Source organism: Anabrus simplex, chromosome 14, assembly GCF_040414725.1.
Source record: "Anabrus simplex isolate iqAnaSimp1 chromosome 14, ASM4041472v1, whole genome shotgun sequence".
NCBI classification, from domain to species: domain Eukaryota; kingdom Metazoa; phylum Arthropoda; class Insecta; order Orthoptera; family Tettigoniidae; genus Anabrus; species Anabrus simplex.
Window position 1 is genome coordinate 95147239 of NC_090278.1, and position 19979 is coordinate 95167217.

The 19979-nt window shown below is 42.9% G+C and overlaps 1 protein-coding gene across 1 annotated transcript in view; it reads right to left on the minus strand.

The window, feature by feature from the left end:
• Positions 1 to 19287, minus strand: part of LOC136885737 (neurofilament heavy polypeptide) — a 74217-nt gene extending 54930 nt beyond the window's left edge. Inside the window, exons 1-2 of the mRNA XM_067158473.2 lie at positions 19135 to 19287; positions 10372 to 10546 (exon numbers count right to left, since the gene is read on the minus strand). Of these exons, the coding sequence (XP_067014574.2) occupies positions 10372 to 10508 (137 nt within the window). The 5' untranslated portion in view covers positions 10509 to 10546; positions 19135 to 19287. The remainder of the gene's footprint in view (positions 1 to 10371; positions 10547 to 19134) is intronic.
• Between the last annotated feature and the right edge of the window lie 692 nt (positions 19288 to 19979).

The window sequence follows — 19979 nt, forward strand, 5'->3', positions numbered from 1 at the left end:
AGAAGACTTTCATGTAACAACATAATAAGTAGATTGAAAATTTCTTAGCAAAAAATATTTAAAAATAACATTAATCAGTCACATTTCTTGTAAATATAAAGAAAACTAATTTAATAGGAACATTCTAATTTGAACTGCGAAAATATGATCTGAGAAATAACAACGTATCTAGTGTCTCATCACCAGGCCTGCTTCTCAATTTGTTGCACATGTAGCGCGTTCAGGTTTGAAGGAAGTTGGAGGAATCATTAGTAAATACTTATAAGCCTGCTCTAGGTTATAGCCCCGAGTAGAATTTGAAGACACATATAGGTTGATTTTCTTCTTAACAACTCTGGAAAATTCATTTTCATTTACTGCTTCAGGAGACATAATTTTCATGCTCTATTTCCAGCTGAAGCCTTTCTCTGAGCGTCAAATCACTTTTTTCTGTATTTGTAGGTTCGGCCTGCATATTTTGTTCTTCCTCTTTGTCATTTTTTTACCATTTAATCTCTCAATTAAAGAAACAATCTGTTTTTTTTTTTTTTAAATCAGGACTTAGCTCGGACTTGAAAATGTACTCTTTATTTCACCGTCGAACGCAAACGCCACACTGTAACTGCGGATTTTGTAGGTAGCATAACACGCCACTCAACTCATTTCTTTGGCGATCTTTCATGCATTTTTGTAAATGTATCTTGAATATAGAAGCCAACTCGGAGCTATTGTCATTTAACTGCTTAAAAGGAAACGTAAGGGCAGCATCAGCTGTGCAAAAATTCGCCTGCCTCTGTGGATCTGTGGTAGAGTGTCGGCCTCCGGATCCCAAGATAGCGGGTTCAAACCCGGCAGAGGTAGTCGGATTTTTGAAGGGCGGAAAAAAGTCCATTCGATACTCCATGTCGTACGATGTCAGCATGTAAAAGATCTCTGGTGATACATTTGGTTTTTACCCGACAAAATTAATTAAAATCTCAGCCATAGACGCCCAAGAGAGATCCGGTTTTCTGCCATCTAGTGGACCTAGAGTAAAACGGAACGTCGAAATTGACAAGCAGACAGCCAGATGGCGTCAAATCCAAATGTCTGCACACGGTAGCTGAGGCCATACGATTATTATTATTATTATTATTATTATTGCGACAGAGTGCTCCTACAGTTAATTTGACTGGAGCCAAGACTTTAATGATATCATCGATGAGGTTGAAATCAGACTCCCCAACTGTACTGGATTATTTAAATCTATAAGCGCCTTTTTGACGCTAAATTTCAAGAAGGAAAAACGCTTGAGCATAGTGTAGAGGCTGTTCCATCTGGTTTTGTAATCAAGCAATAAACTTACCTACTTGCCATGCTCTATCTTCACATATTTTTGAAGAATGGTATCATTCTTCAAAGACGCTCTTTTGAAAATAAGAACCACTTTGCGAACTTTTTAACAACATCCTTGATGTTCTGGTCAGTCACACAGTTATTTTGCAATTTTTTCAATTATGGCAATCCCGAAAATCCCAGGATCCGGACAAAATAATTCCGAAAACTACGGGATTGAAAAGCGGTCGGGATCCCGGGATCGAATCCTCTTGATGAGATATACGTTGTGATTCCGCTTTATATCCTGATGGATATAATACATAGGTCTACATTATGAAGCTATTTTTCTATGCCAACGTTTGAGTCTCATTTCAATGGCTAGATTTGAATCAATAAGTAATTTTATGCATCTCAGTAACAAGGCAGCTGATACATATAAGGGGTATTCCAAACTTTTCAAAATTTATCTGATTATGTCCTCATAGCTGCCAACTTTTAGAAATCAAAAATAGGAAGATTTTTTAATTCTTGCATTTCATCACATATATTGCACCACGGTCTATATGAAAAACGGACAGGATAAAAGCATACTTATCTACAGTTACAATGTGAATTGAACATTCATACATCGGATCTTTGTAATTCGGCGTTATGCTGTTGCTGATCCTGAATAAATAAATAAATACATACAAATAATAATACAGTCGAACCTCGATATCTCTAACCTCCATTACTCGCAGTATCTCAAACTAACATAGATTTTCCGGCCGTTTGTCCTATTCTTCACATGTATTTCTGTAAAATGAACGGAAATTTAATTTTCTAGGTATCTCTGAACACTTGGAGATAACTTTTGTTATGTTTTTTGGGCATAACGTGAAGAGAAAATACCAGAAACTGTCACTGACACAACTCCCTGAAATACATTCAACTCATTAAAATGAAGAATGAACAAAAATGCACTGAAATACACGAAACTACTACATACAAAACAGATCGGTATGTCTCATACACTATTAACATACGACTTTGACACGGGGAAAAGCACAGAACCGCTATAAAAAACATGTGGCATACAATTGCAACGTAATCATGCAGAAACGACATTAACCCGATGAGTGCTACGCCCGCCTATAGATGGGCTGACACGGCCGGTCCACCAGTGCTACACCCGTCTATAGACGATGCGCGAGAGTTTTAATCTTTTTGAGTTTCCCGGTTCACTTTCGAGTGCGAATTTTATCTCTGAAATGTTCCGCCATCTGTAGGGCATTATGTAGAACTAACTGATCAAAGATTATAGCTTCGGGAAGTAGCTTACAGAGCTTTTGGTAGACGTCTGTGGAGTTGTTCATCTGTGCTGTAAACAAACATGGCGGAACAATTTAGTTGCTCTTGCAGCGATGTTATTTCGGATCACAGAATCTTGCAGTTATTAACCCCACAGCGGAAAGTGATGATGGAAATGATCATTTTAAGGAACTGTTAAGCGATTTTGAATATGAGAGTGCCGAAAATATTGTATGTGAGAGAGAAACAGAGCCTCCTAAACGAAAGAAGAAAAACACAGTGAATACAAAAGCTATTTTATCACTAATTTTGTGGCGGACGGATTACTTTTCTTCACCAGAGTTTGAGGTAACTGTGACAGGCTCTGAGGGCCAAGTAGTGTTTGATGACAACCCAAAAATCATTGATTTTTTTAGAAACTTTTGTGCCAGTGGAGTTGGTGCAGATACTTGAACAAATCGGCATCACAAACAACCAGTAGAAAACATTTCACTATCACCATATTGCAGGTTTGGAAAGTATTTTAATATATCAACTTATATACTTCTAAGAAGTTACATGTATTAGTTGCCTACAGATTTTAGGAAATAATATTATTTTGGGCTCTTTACTTTGTATAAAGATAATGCACGCATGGGCACGTAAGTGTAATTTTGTTTCTCTCAAAATAATATTGAACATAAGTGTAGGATTTTCCATTTGCATGTAGATTTATAAACAACCAACATTTATAAACATTTTAAGCTAATCTCCTCACTGATAAGTTAAAAATTGAGGCTTCTACAATTTTTTTACATACGAATGAAAAAACTCAGCACTGAGGTATCAAACAGTCAACTGGTAACCCAGCACTTAAAAGGTTAATAGTGCGCGAACCAGACAATAAGAAACTCATTCTTTCTCTCTTGCTTGTAGGACAATTGTCGTCCCAAATCCCCAGCTGTAAGGCACACATACTGCTGTAGCGAGCAGGAAACACAATACACTCGCGAAATAAAGCATCAAATAAAAACGCTTGAAAATGAGGTTGGGTAATTTACACCAGCTCGTAAGAATTTATCCTTTATCCTAGGGGAAGAGTATTGGCTGTGCTGGAGTTTATATTGGTCAAAAATAGGAAGAATTAAAAATAAATTGGAAAATCGGAAGACGAGTTAAAAAACGGAAAGTTTCCGGGCATATCTGAAGGGTCGGCAGGTATGTGTCCTACCAAAAAACAAAGTTCCAGACTTTGTACTTACCAGAACACTGCAGTTGATGAGTCAATAAGGTTGTCATTTAGGCAATATATACCTCTAAAATCCGCAAAATTTGGCATAAAATAGTACGAATCATGTGAGTCAAGTTCAGGCCATCTTTGGTCATTTATAATATACACAGGCAAAGACACCGTATTTGAAACAGCACACACAGCAACAGACACAACAAAAACTATTGTTTTATCGCTTGTGGAGCCACTTCTCAACAAAGGATACACCTGCTTTGGCTCATAAGTTTAAATTATTGAAAGCTGACTGTGTAGGAACTCAACAGAAACGACATCCCGAAAGATGTGACCACCACAAAACTAAAGAAGGGGAAAATTATAGCTCGCCATTCCGACCAGGGCTCTGTGCGAAAGTGGCGTGATAAAGATTTCTACATTCCATGGGGCAGAAACAGTCACAAAGAAAACAAAGCATGGCCGGGGAAAAAAAAAAGTCTGCCTCGGATGCCGACTAGAATGATCACATGGGTGGAGTCTATCTGAAAGATCAGCTACTTCATGGCCATTTTTAGAGATGCTTGGTGACACTCAGGTCGTTTACCTTAGGACACGCCCTCCCACTTCCCCTCCACACTCCTCACACAGCATAGAAACTACCAGTACTTGTTTTGAATCAGATACACACTTAGTGTAGTAGAAGTGAGTCGTTATCCGCACATCGGGGCCAATAATAAGGAATAAGTAACACGATCATATTTTATATCATTTCATCTTCCATTCTCTCGTTACTTATACGTAGTTTTTAGTTGCCTTCTCCCTCCCTGGCTGCCGACTGTCCCGGAGCTCGCCCTCCACCCGCCTTTTATAGCCGAGCTTGGCTAGCGTGTAGAGGGAAAAAGCACCGGGCGAAGCCCGCGAGCCAGAGAGGGAGAAAGGCGGCGGAGTCGGTGAGGCCTGGCTCCGTCAGTGCTTTATTAAAATAATTTTTTACAAAGACATGGCATAACATTATACATGTGGCCGAAAGACATATAATAAAAATACAAAAGATATGACAATGGAAAAGACGAAAAATATAAGAAAACAAGCTAGATTTAAATAAGTAACCTGATCCGTTGCCGCTTGCTCCCACTGGAGGGGCAAGGCAGTGCCACAGGTATGACCAAGGTCGGGGTGTTCACTGGAGCTGGAAGGCCCGTCAGAGAACGTGTGAGGATGCCGGCCGGCGACGGAGACGGGTCCCGTTGGTCGTGGCGGCGTTTCCCCCCCGATTCTTGGTCTTCATGTTGCTGCTGTTGTAGACTTGGCCCCTCGTGTGCCGCGGCCCCGTCCTCTTCCTCGTCCGCGGCTGACCGGGGTTGGCCGAGTCGTGGGCTGAAATGAAAATCCCTCCGGCATCCATGCCAGAGTCTCTGATGTGGCTTGGTCCAATTGGATGGCATGCGCCCATCCGCGACTGGTCGCCACATAGAGAAGGTTCGCCCGCGTGGCAAAGTACGTCCGTTGCGGGCCTTCGAGCGAGTCCCAGGCTGAGAGACCCCACAGGATTGACTCGATGTCGTGGCGATCTCTTCCTGCTGGCAGCAGGAGTAGTTGCTGGTCCAGATGTCGTGCCAATTGAAGTACCTTGGCTGGGTCCGGATTCAGCCAACTGGCTGTCACTTCTCTGGGTCGCAACTGGCGCCAGACGGAGGGTTGCTGCTGCTGTTGTCGTGGAGGTTGCTGCTGTCCTGGGTCGGCGTTCTCCATTACTGTTTCATCGTGCTCGTGCTGGGAAGTAGTTTGTTGTAGCGACAGGTTCTGTACCATAGACCGAATCTCTTGAAGGGCTTGCAGTGTTGTCAAGTCAGTCGTCGCGTTGGCCATTCGGGGTGTGTGGCCTTTGTCCTCTTCGTGACGTTCGAGAGAGGTGCCTCTGCTCCGGGAGCGTGTCTTGGGTGCTGGAGTCCGTTTCTGTTCAGGAAATGTATCTGGAATGGTAGTCTGTTTGGACATGCCCAGCTGAGGCGTCGGAGTAGCACCTAGGTGGCCTATTCGTGGGATCAGTCAATACGTAGTATTTAGTTGCCTTCTCCCTCCCTGGCTGCCGACTGTCCCGGAGCTCGCCCTCCACCCGCCTTTTATAGCCGAGCTTGGCTAGCGTTAGACAAAATAATATTTCATTACTATAAAGAGCTTTACCACTATGGTCCCGGGTTGAATTTAAATTCTGATGCATTCAATGTATGTACTAGTTAAGGAATACATATCAAAGATCCAACAAATCTTTCAACAAGAAATACTTTAGAGGGCTATCCACAACAATGATCATTTAAGATTTTATAAAGCATAATTTTTAAAAAATTTGCCAAGATTTAAGTTAAATGTCGTACCATACATCAATGTTTTTTAATGTGTCTTGCCAATTTTAATATCTATTTTGTATTCTGATATATTAATGTTAATTTATTATAACTGATGATGTCCCTTAGGGGACGGAACATGTACTAATTATAATAAATTATATATTGTATTGAATAGGCAGACCACTTGTTTAATAATATTTAGTCCATCTTAAAGATGTACTATTTGAAGAAAAAGATGACGAAGTTGTACATCAATTTGTTCAGGATGTTAGTGAATGTTGCAATTCTAAATGCAATGATCATTTGCTGGAGAAATTCACCCAAAACTAGAATAGATCAATTGAAATTTCGAGTGGATGTCGTCCAGGCACTGCTTGTGGAAAATTCAGGTTCATTTGAAAGAAAAGTGCCTGGACGTCATTCTTCGGACAAAAATGTGCTCCGGCTCACTGAGGCATCTCGCAGAGAGAATCACACCAACTGAGGGAAAGAGTAGGCCAGCCAAACGATGTATCGTGTGCTACAAACAGAAAATTTGGAAAGAGACAGTGTGTTGGTGTCCAGATTGCAAAGTGGGACTCTGCGTTGAGGGTTGCTTCAAGACGGTCCATACCAAACTCAACTGTTAAGGTAAGATAGAACAGTATTTTCCAAAAGAACGGAGGTTTCTAAACATGCATGTCAAAGTTTAAACACCAAGCTCAGAAGTCCTCACACAGCACCGGCCATTTAAATCCACTGCGCTGAGGGCTTAAGATGAAAATGATGATGGTGCTTGTTGTTTAAAGGGGTGTAACATCCAGGTCATCGGCCCCTAATGGTACGAAATGTAATGACAATTTAAAAGTTCAGAATTCATCCACTGACCAGGATTCAAAATGTGATTATGAAGAATGAACGGATGAATATGAATTTAAAATAATCAGGGGATCCAACTCGATACTGAAAGTTAACTTTTACCACTCGTCTGTCGGGTGAGGCCCGACATTACGATATTCCCGTTACGGTCGCATGTCGGGGGAGACCTGACATGGCATTTTATCGCCCACCGCTCGTCTGCCGTCTCTTAGCCGACAAAATACACGATGATATACTGTACTGCCATCTTCTGGTTCCGCGTGAAACTTTGTAGAATCCAGATACAGTAGAACCTCGATAATTCGAAATCGGTTAATTCAAAATCCCACGTAATTCGAAGAAGCTCTCGTTCCCGGAAACATGAGATACAGTTTTGCATGTTATTTAAATTAATTCGAAATACGGATAATTCGTAATTCGAACTACAATGTCGGCCCCATTACCGAAATTCAAACTTTTAATTCGAAACTGCCTTTACATTTTAAAACAATAGTATGTTACAGAGTAATTTCAACTCGAAATTTATCCGCGTCATAATAGAACGCGTGTTCCGGAACGTGGAGGGGTAGCTTTCCGCACTTACACTCACTTCGGTGGGTCTACAGTGCGCTTCATGATTGCGAAGTTGAATGAAATCGGAATTATTTTGTATTCAACCTTTGCAGGAACGCCGTAATATCACGCAACAGGCAGTGTGCGGGAAAACAGAATGCGCGAACACTGGCGATGCCGACAGTTGACGAAAAAGCGTGGCTCATATAATAAATTCGTAGGCACCGAACAATACTCTCATTGCCGATGAAACTGTATTGCTTTATTTTAATGCGAGCCCAAACGGTCTTATGGTTTTAAAGGAGATAGTGCCAGCTGGGGAATCGTACAAGGGTCGGGGATGGGGGTCATTGTAGTGCGTTGCAATTGCATTGCACATGGAAGCGAGAAACTTCATCCCCTCGTCATAGAAAAGTTCGATAAGCTACGTTTTAAGGGCGTCGGGCACTTTCCATGCCAGTACAAAGCATCTAAAAATGCAAACAGTACAGATATCCAAAAAATAATGCATTTGTACAGGGGAACCAGCATAATTTATCCTCGTCTATGAATTGTGTGATTTTTTTTCTTTCGTTGCGTGAGGTTATGTTCGTCAGTGATTTATCCAAGTGCATTATTTGAACATTGTAATTGCACCTTGTTGGATACATTTCGGAAATAGTTTTTCTATGGCATTGGAAAGGTTTAAACTGTGAATCGAGTTGATTGCATGTATTAATGGGTCTTAGAATACTTTGTGACGCGGCAAGTGTTTACATTTCTGAAGTACGAGAAAAGTGCCATGGCGGGAAATCGTACAAGGATAGAGTCATAGGAAAGTTTGATTTTAAGGGCATCGGGTACTTTCTGTGTAAATACAAGGCATCTAAAATGCATACAGTATAGTACTCCAATGAATAAAGCACTTGCACATGGGAGCCAGCATAGATTTCTACTCTTCTTTGAATCGTGCTTTTTTTTCTTCCTTCGTTGCGTGAGGTTATATTTGCCAGTGAGATATGCAAGTGCATTATTTGAATACTGTAAATGCACCTTTTCGGATACATTTTGGAAATAGTTCTTTTTTCATGGCATATGAAAGGTATAAACTGTGAATCAAGGTTAACTGCATGCAGTAACGGGCTTAGAATATTTCGTAACGCGGCAAAAAATGCGAATTGGTGGTTAATTCGAAATCACGTAATTCGAAGTCCGATTTTTGAGTCCCAACGATTTCGAATCAACGAGGTTTTACTGTACTATTTGACAGTCAGTCAAAAATCTATTATTTAGATGGCAGTGTAGCCGTCAGCTGTCCACTCACTCACACGAAAGCTCGAGCGATAGTAAACAAGCATGGTCACCATGTGCTCTTCTAGTCATATATATGTTGTATATGTCAGGCAACACACGAAACCACAGTAATTTCGCACCTCTGCTCTTAATGAATATATCTAATAGCATTTCACGATGCCTAAAAGTGAACTGACCATGGTCGGTTTGTCTACTGTAACCCAACATGTACCTGATGCTGACGGCTGGCACAATTACAAATCAACAGATCCAGATTTCAAGAAATCACCATTTACAGTGGTTTCAGCCTACACTCTACTGTGAGGTATGAAAACAGAGACTGAATAGTTTTTCAATTGCTTTTCTCGCGATAATTTGTATACTAAATTATTAACGAAACCAATCGGTAGGCGATAACGGTAATAATAATTTAAAAAATGTAAAATAATTCGTCTTAAATTCCACATATTGCTTTTATTAGCTCCAGTATAGCTTGATGTAAACGTGTATAGCCTAACTACATCATTTAAAAGCAAGTGCTATCTCCAAAATCGTGAAAGATTAATACAGGTCATATAAGATTAAAATGTACATTTAAAATACGAGTAGTAGAGGCAACAACACAGAGCTTTAATTCGAGGGGTAAGGGTTAAAAAATAATTCCAAAATCGATCCACTGACTAGAATTCAAAAAGACTACGATGAACAATGATTATGAACTTAAAACAATCAGTGGATCCGACTCACAATGCTCCACCTTCCCGGAAACTAACTTAAAACAATAGAATTTCTGCTTCCAAATTACAATCCTGAATCGATGCTTGTTGTCTAAAGGGGTCCAAATACAGATCAACGGCCCCCCATAATGGTACTTATTCAATCAGGCCCTGCAGAAGTTAATTTGGCACTCCCTTTGTTTCCATGGTGTACTAGAAGCTATCTTCTGCACGAACACAATGCTGGTAGGCCTGAAAGCGCCTCATTCACGGACTCATGTGAGACCCAGGGCAGGTTCGTGGGGCCGGTTCATCTAATGGAACCTGACAAAGATGCTTCGAGTGCGATGTATTTTAACTGATGGCAACATCTCTCAGTTCCCACGTATCCATTGGTGAGACCGTCACAGATGCTCAAGCTCATATCAATGGTGCCAAATCATGGCTGACCTCTGTGACCGGAAGATAATTCCTTCAGTGGTCCTCTACAGGCCTGTGCCGAGACGATCCACGGCAGTAACGCCCAGAACAATCTCACCATTCCCGACGAGATGAGGGAAGCGAGATTGTGCTGGTATGGTCACATGCACACAAGCTCATTCCAGTTGGATGGATACTCCCAGGTCAGTTGAAGAGAACAATGGATGGCTAGCGAGAAGACATGCCCTAAAAATCGGAGATGGTGGAGAGTGAAATGCAGAAAGGTGGACCCCACATCTCAATATGAACGCCAGGAAGAAGACCTGGACTGGACCTAACTTGAAAAGATAAAGCTTGATATTGATGAAGAGAAGAAAAGAGTCAGACAACTTTAAAATGCAGTAATTATTCTTACCGCTTATTTCCTACTTTTCGGAGTTTCACGTCTGTCGCACCAGGAAAGTGCTTCAGGATGTTTTTTGGAGAAGCCTTGGTAGCAGCCTTTTTCTTTGCTGCAGCACTGCCTTTAGCAGCTTTCGGGGAGTTCTTCATGGTGGGATGTAGCTGTAGTTTTGTTCAACCTCTTTTACCTGCAATGCAAGTTAAAAAACCAATATACAATATTTTATCGACTCATCTCAAAACCATAGGATGGAACAAAATCTGTTCTCTTATTTATTTATTATGACATTTTCAAGTAACTTAACCACATCAAGGAATCTCATTTTACAAGATACAAGACAAACTGCCCTAACTTTTAATAATGAAACCCCCTATATGTCAAATCACTGGCTGCCAATGGGTTCCCATTAACTTCAGTCAGGCATCTTTGTTCTATTTAAAAAACTTGAATGCCTTTAATTTACACTTCTACATTTCCACGAGCTGTCTCCTCGTGTGTGCTTCTACAATTGTAGGGGGATAACCTTGGTTACCCTCTTCAATTGAAGATCCTCTGCATGGTGAGGGGAACTAGTAGCTCCTTTCTTGCAATGCCGAATGGAGCCCTACTGGGTTACCATTCGGTATACAAGGAGGAAGCTAAAGCACCACCCAACCCTAAGGTGTAACGCGACCCGTGCCGATGGGGTGCATGGCACATGGGAGATCTGTCTTGGTGCCCTCTCGAAGTAAGTAGCCTTACCCGGGTATGCGGGGCTCTGCCTGGGCGGACATATATTTCCCTAGCTACTCGTGGGACCTAAATGAGTACCGTAGCTACCCATAAACTGGAGAGCTCTTCTGGGGCCTCCAAGAGAAAGACCAGTTCAGCAACAACCGATGGGGACTCTTCGGAGATACCCTCGGACAGTACGACCTCAACAGTAAGAGAGCTCACTCTAGAGGTGGGCAATCTACTAGTCCAGAAGATGAAGAAGAAGAACACTTAAGAAGATACATCGAAACCCGGACAGTGGACATCACCATTTGTTTCAAGTGGACATTTCACACATTAAAGAACACGTTTTTAATTTGAATTTTTTCCCACTAAACATTTTATTTTACATAGCACATGTGTTAAATAACATTCACTTAACGCCTTTACACTGTTGATTATAGGTGCTGAGAAGAGGAGGTACAAGAAGGCTTTAAAGGGCCGGGAGCAGGCCAAAGAGGACCTAACTCCTGGAGCTGAGAGGCCTTCTACCGCCACGACGACGATGACGACTGTGGGGGGGATCCAATTGGCACAAGAGGCGGGACCCTGAGAAGGGCTCTGCTTCTAGGGCACAGAGGACTCCACCCACCCAGATGCCAGTGGGGAAACAACTTCTGTCGGGGGCAACCCCAGAAGAAGATCGGCAGACCCACAAAAAACCCAAGGTGGAGTATGCCAGGATAGCTAAAGCTGGGATCAGGATGGCCATTGTACCTGTAGGATATCCTGACCAGCAGCTAACTGAGAAACAGGTAGAATCTGTGGAGGAGGCTATCACCAATCTGATAGATGAGTTTCCGGAGCAGCGGTCCATTAAACCTCAGTTCCTGGATTGCTATCTGTCGAGAGGTGCGGCCGTCATTATCACAGAGAATGATGAGACTGTAACATGGCTTTCTAGTCTTGTTACAGGTATACAACCGTGGGAAGGAGCCAGGCTCACAATTGTGGGCATGGATAAACTCCTTTCCTATAAGATAGTCATGGTCTGGATACCAGGACAACCAAAGGACAATAACGTCCTTTTGGGAAGAATGGCATGCCAGAACCATGGCTTAAATCCCAACAGCTGGAGGGTCTAGGACCACAAGGAGAAGAGAGGTGTCTGACATGTGGTCAGCATGGACTCCAGAGATGTGGAGAAAGTGGTGGGGAAGAAGATCTTCGGCGGGGTGCATGCTGCTACCTTCACCTTGGTGGAGGGCAAGCGCGACAAGCAGAGGACCAACCCCACCACAGACAACACTGAGACCAGCAGGGGCGAAGAGCGGGAGCCCAGACAGGAACCGGGGCCAGCCAAGCCTCAAGATTCATCGCAGGAGACGGAACTGCACCTTCCGGAGACCGCACAAGGTAAAGTATTGCATGAAAGTAAGGAATGATTACTTTCATACAAGCAAACATACAACATTGTATAGCAGCCTCTAAGGTACTTATTAGAAGTATCCAGAAAGGCAGGTTTTCGGTCACCCTGATACAAGAACCCTGGCTTAGACAGGGGCATATCATGGGACTAAAATGTGTAGGCTTCACTCTATTCAGTGGAGTAGTAGAGGAGAAGCCTAGAGCATGTATACTAGTTAAGGATCATAACGCTTGGGCTATACCAGGCTTCATTACTAGAGACCTTGTAGCAGTTCTAGTGAGATATGAAGAGGGCGGACAGACAAGAGACCTGGTTGTCTGTTCTGCATATTTCCCAGGAGACTCTGAATCTCCACCCCCCCGCCGGAGGAGTTCAAGAGACTGGTGATATACTGTAGGAAACAAGGACTAAACCTCATAGTAGGATGTGACGCCAATGCTCATCACAGCATTTGGGGAAGTAAACACACAAACCGAAGGGGAGAGCATTTCATAGAATTTCTATGTACAACTGATCTTGAGATCCTGAACATAGGTGATACCCCTACCTTCATCAATAACAGGAGTGAGGGGATCATAGATCTTACCCTGGGTTCCATGGGAATCGTACAGGAATTTGAAGACTGGAAAGTTTCTTTGGAGCCTTCCTTGTCAGACCATAGACACATTGTGTTTCATATAGAGGGCTCCTTCGAGATTATATCTTATAGAAACCCTAGACGAACCAATTGGATGTCTTTCAGGGAGGACATGAGGAGGGGACTGGAAGGAGGACCCTCAAATATAATTAAGAACAAAGAGGAGCTGGAGCTCAGTGTGAACTTTCTCACACAGACACTGGTTACATCTTATGAATTAAACTGCCCAGTCGTTAAGGCAAAAAGAGTAACAGGAAGCTTCAAGTTGAACAGTTATCTTGAACACCTGAGGAGAAACACACGAAGGCTCTGGAATAAATACAGGGACCGCCTCTGGTCACTCGGAGGATGGTCCTTCAAGAAGGTACAAGTCAGAAGTCAAAAAGGCTTCTAGGAAACAGTTTTATGACTCCATTGAAAGTCAACATGAAGCGGCAAGGCTTCATAAGATTCTAACCTTAGATGGAAGGGCAAGGCTGGGCCCACTGAAGTCACCTTCAGGTGGATATACACCCACAGAGAGGGAGACCCTGAACTTGCTGCTTGATACCCACTTTCCAGGTTCTTCTTCTTCTTCTTTTCTAGCCTATTTCAATCCACTGCTGGATATAGGCCTCTTCCATGTGCTTCCATCGTCTTCGGTCTTGAGCCACTTGGAACCAGCGTGTTCCAGCCAACAGCTTTATGTCGTCGAGCCATCTCTTCAGGGGTCTTCCAATGCCTCTCTTGTGTCCCCATGGTCTCCAGTGAACAATCCTAGAGGTCCACCTGTTGTAGTCTTGTCGAGCTACGTGTCCTACCCATTGCCATTTTAGTCTTGCTACTATCTCTAGGATGTCTGTTACATTAGTTCTTCTCCTGATGTCCTCTGAACGGATCTTATCCCTAAGGCTGATCCCTAGCATGGCTCGCTGTGTTCGCTGAAGCTTACGAGCACTTTCCTTCGTCAGAGTCATCGTTTCCAGACCGTAAGTTGTAACTGGCAGCACGCACGTATTATAAACCTTGGTCTTCAGGTTAATTGGAACATCCTTGTTGGCGAGGATGAACCTTAGTTTTCGGAATGCAGTCCAACTCATACCTATTCTGCGAGGAATTTCTGCACGTTGGTTGTCTTTTCCAAGTTTTATCTTGTGTCCAAGATAGATGTACTCATCGACAGCTTCTATATATTGGTTTCCCATTTTAAGTGGTCGACTCTCTGGGCTTAGAATTTTCGTTTTATTAATGTTCATTTCCAAACGAATCTTAGCAGAAGCAGTTTTTAATTCTTGGATCATGCTTTCTAGCTCATCTAGATTTTCACTTATGAGCACAATGTCATCGGCAAAACGCAGGTGGTTCAAATATAACCCGTTGATTTTTATTCCTTTATTATCCCAATGAAGGGTTTTGAATACATCTTCCAAGGCAAGGTTCAGCAGTCACGAATAGTGAAGTAGAATCGAGTGGATCCTTCAGACCCGATAGAAGTGGCTGGAAGGAAACCGCAGAGATTGTTACCCCAAGAAGGGTGAAGTGGGCATTAGAATCTTTTGCCTCTTACAAAAGCCCAGGAATGGATGGGATCTTCCCACCACTTCTTCAGGAAGAGGGTGGGGTCCTTATACCATACCTGGGCATTTAGAGCCTGTCTCACTATGGGGTACGTGTACTCCTTGTGGCGTCAGGCGAAGGTAGTGTATATACCCAAACCCGGAAGGTCTTCATATACTAGACATATCAGGGAGAAAGTATTAAGAGACTGTCCCCTGCATCCTCATCAACATGCAACATGCACGTCAACCAGGGAAGTCGGTTGAGACGGCACTACACCAGCTAGTTTCTAGGCTGGAGAGTGCCTTGGATCAACAACAACTTGCTATGGTGGTATTCCTAGATATAGAAGGGGCCTTTAACTACACATCTTCGGGCTCCATAGAACTTAGTCTAGAGAGAAGAGTGAGCAGGATGCTCATAAAATGGATTATGGCCTCACTGCAGGGCCGTCAAGTTCAGTTTATCCTCAACGCAGTAATGTTGAGAGCTAATATAGACAAGGGGTGTCCAGAGGGAGGAGTATTATCACCAACATTATGGTGCCTGGTAGTGGATGAACTACTTACCAGGTTAAATGTTGGAGGAATTTACGCCCAAGGCTATGCAGATGACTAGCCTGATGGCGGTGAGAAATTTCCCAGTACGGTTTCAGAGCTCGTACAGAGCTTTCTACGTAGGGTGAAAAGATGGTGCCACAACACGGACTTGTCGGTAAATCCCGACAAGACGGAGCTCGTGATATTTACCAGGAGGAGGAGACTATTTCCTATTTGGGAAAAAATTAGTTAAGACAAGCTCAGTTAAGTACCTAGGGGTATTCCATGAGGCAAGACTGAGTTGGAAGAAACATATAGACCATAATGTGGATAAGGCTCGCAAGATTATGTGGGCCTGTCGCAGGGCAGTCGGAAAGACTTGGGGCCTAGGACCTAAGGTGGTCCAGTGGCTCTATATTTCTATTGTACAGCCCACGATCACCTACACATCTTTAGTCTGGTGGCCAGATTCGGAGAGTAAAACTGTGACCACCAAGTTAAACAGTGTCCAAAGACTTGCGTGTCTAGGAATAACATGGGCACTGAATACTACACCATTATGTGCAATGGAGGCCATCCTAGGTCTTCCCCCCTTACATTTATATGGTAAGGAAATAGCGGGAATGAGTGCCTACCGCCTCTGGTCACTCGGAGGATGGTCCTTCAAGAATCCAAATAGAGGTCATGCCTCTATTCTTACAAGGCTTCACCAGACATTGATCATTAGTCCAGCCCGTGGACCGCTATTCACACAGGCGCGTAACGACTGTCGTTTGTTTTCTCGCTCGCGGCCTTCTTGGAAAGGATGTTCTGTAGCAGTGCTCAGTGCTGCCAACCTCTATGCTTCGAATTGTTCCCCGTTCTTGCCATTCGCGAAGCGGACTTAGGCCCCTAGTTTCGTATACGGATCTAGGCAAGACCATTGGTCTGGACGGTTAGGATTCTTGCCGTGGACAAAACCATTGGTCTGGGCGGTTAGAAGCCGTAAAGCGGCGTTAGGCCCCTAGTTTTGTATACGGTTAGAATAGGATCTAGGCAAGACCATGGGTCTGGACAGTTAGGATTCTTGCCGTGGACAAGTCCATTGGTCTGGACGGTTAGGATTCTTGCTGTGGACAAAACCATTGGTCTGGGCGGTTAGAAGCCGCGAAGCGGCGTTAGGCCCCTAGTTTCATAAACGGTTAGGATAGGATCTAGGCAAGACCATTGGTCTGGACGGTTAGAAGCGGCGTTAGGCCCCTAGTTTCGTATACGACTTGCGCTTTTATTGTGCTGCGGTTGGTAACGGATTATCGTCAACATACTTGACGGGAAGGTGATCACGTGCCACTTTACATTGGCCAATAAGAATACAAGTACCTACTTCAGAAATGAACATGGCGTGTAATAATCTTTATTAGGTTATAAAAGTAAATGTACTTCTTGGGGCGGTATGGTGGGTTCCTAGACATCGCAAAGAACACATCTCTTCTCCAAGGCGCTCCCCAAGTAAGATTTCACTAATTCCACTCACTTGTAACATTACAAATTACGCCGGTCTACGGACTGTACTAATGCCCTGCCGTAAGACAATGATGATCGGGGACCTGATTATAAGTTCACAGTGGTGATAACCACAAGGGAGGAGTGGGCCGCAGATGCTGGGGCCCGTCTTAGGTCTGGGGGCTCTACATGATACACAGATGGCTCACGGACAGACGGGCACAGGCGCCGGGGTCTGGGGGCCTAAGACAAGGCTCTCCCTTCCTATGGGTAAATACACTACTGTTTTCCAGGCCGAAATATACGCAATACTGTCCTGTGCTATATATATGGAACATGCCTGGACACAGAAGATGCATCACCATTTGCAGCGATAGCCAGGCAGCGTTAAAAGCACTATGTGCAGTTAAAACAAAATCAAAAATGGTATGGGAATGCCAAAGGATGTTAGATCAGCTGTGTGAACCTAGCTCAGTTACCCTATTATGGGTCCCTGGGCACACAGGTATCAGTGGAAATGAAGAAGCTGACAAACTAGCGAAACAAGGCTCAAAAGGTCCTTTCACAGGGCCAGAGCCCTTTCTGGGAGTGGCACTCCGAAGGGTGAAACTGGTAATATCCCAGTGGACAAACCAGTCTCACTTAGACATTTGGAAGAGGTTAACTATAACAAGGCAGGCACGTGAACTTATCAAAGGGCCTAGCCAAAGTTATAAAAAGATCCTTATAAATTTGAATAGGACCAGAATGCGAATGGTAGTTGGACTGTTGACAGGCCACAATACCTTACAGACACACCTACACATCATGAAAATCAGTCAGGATCCGATGTGTAGAAGATGCGGTAGGGAGGAGGAGAGCTCCGCGCATGTGTTATGTCAGTGCGAGGCTCTTGCAAGCACTAGACATCGATACCTTGGCTCACATTCCGTGAGCCTGAAAGACATCAGGAATGCCAACATCCAGACACTGGTATCCTTTATAGGAGCACTAGGGCTGGACTAGGCATACCCGTTTAAGGGACACAAAGGGTCTTCACAGACCTACGTGTGGAGCCCTGCGAAGGCAGGGTTCACCCATTCTTTATCTATCTATCTATCTATGTATCCACAAGCTGTCCCCTTTCTTTCATTCATGAATGATTATCTACACTTATAAGACACAGATACGTCTTATGGCGAGGATGGGACAGGAAAGGACTAGGACTGGGAAGGAAGTGGCCGTGGCCTTAATTAAGATACAGCCCCCAGCATTTGCCTGGTGTGAAAATGGGAAACCACGGAAAACCATCTTCAGGGCAGCCAACAGTGGGGTTCGAACCCACTATCTCCCGAATACTAGATACTGGCCGCACTTAAGCGACTGCAGCTATCGTGCTCGATTAAATGATTATCAGGCACTATTCAACTGTAAATATTTCTACAAAGACATTTGATCATTTAATTAGTTGGTTGTTCATAATAATGCCTTAATGTCACTTCCCAATTTCTTTTACAATTAGCAACTCAGAACACGAGTGATAATTGCAGGATATTTATTAAGTTTTGCGTTGCTTGCATTTAACTTCAACCAACACATATTTTCCATCTTCTCTGCCCCACCTCTGGATCTCTTCCAACCCCAACGAATAAGCCACTGTAATTCTAAGGTTTCTGCATTCCATCCAAACTTTGTTTCAGACTTCGATTCAACCTAGACTACAGTAAATAAAAGTTACTGTATATATTCGAAACGTCAGGTCTCGGTCTGTATTATGAATGCAACCAAGATTAGGATAGGCCTGAACCTAATTCATTTTATAGCAAGTTACTGTAAATATAACCACCTACTAAATAAATGAAATGTTCAAGATAATTAATCTACCCTCCGTTCATAAATACATGAACACCAACAATAAACTTGTAATATAAAAAACAACAGAAGAGTAAATAATAATGGCATACTGACATATAGGCTAGGATTATGAAACAAATCTTTTTCCTTAAACGCGTATGTTTCACTCCATTCGCCGATTATTATTAGACTGACACCCGTAATAATGGTAATAACTTTGGAAATATGTCGAAATGACCATCTTCCCAACAATATGGATTTTACACCATTTCCCCCTCATTTTCATGAAAATATTCAGCAGCAGAAACTATATTTTTATCTCAGTTGTCAAGGGATGTATATACAGAAAACAATGTATAAAAATATGGACTACTCCTTGTGTGCATGTATATAACAATTAGAACTCTCCGCCTGCGCCCAAATGTCTTACTGATAATTACGCGATCAGGAATGCAATACAGCGGTAGGAGGTAAGGGAACAGTGCTTGCAGGGCAGTTACCACACCATAAGAAGAGGTTTCCATCACATATACACCATATATATCATCACTCACGTACAACAAACATTTATAATATAAATAGATAATTAGGACGAACAACTGATATTGGATAAATTGCTTACTCACACATAAATATATCCCCAATAATACAAATAACACAACAGCCACAGTACAAATCTACAAGAAACAAGAAATGGCGCGGTCGCTTGGTATTGCCAACGTTACAAATAATTATGCATGCTCATCATTTTAATAAAAATACATTACTGTTTGTAAAAAATAACTGTATAAACTTATGAAACTCTAATGTTCAGCCATCCCGTAACCTGGTAAATGAAAATGTGCTTATTACAAAAATAATATTAACTACGATTCAAATGGAAATGTGGTACGAAACGACGTTACGTGATCACAACGCGCTTTCTGATTGGATACGACACCGCAACAGCGATCTTTTTTTTTACTTCTCGCAGTATCCGAACCGAATATTGCACGTGCTGGCGCTGGGTGAAACAGTTGTTTTTACCGTTTTTACACAACGGTTGGCGCCGAAACCGTTGCGCAGACAAAACCGTCTCAAGAAAACGGTTATTCCTATAGGTACCATTGTATATTTTTTTGCTTCAAGTAGTGCAAAACTTCTAAGGAAATTTAGGCATTAACATTGTTCAAATTCACACTATCAAAAATGATATACGTTACACTTGAAAGAATTAAGTTAACCACTTCACCCGCTTTTCTCACGTCGTGGCTGGGGAAGGATCATGTGCGGATACGAACTGTGATGCACATGTGGACTTGGCTCCATTATGACCACGGCCAAGATGTTGATGATCTAATAAAACCAAACCCCATGGCCTACCAAGCGACCGCTGCTCAGCCCGAACGCCTGCAGATTACGAGGTTCGTGTGGTCAGGAATCGAACCCGGGGCCTCGGGGTAAGAGGCAGGAGCGCTATGTCCCCTGTGTT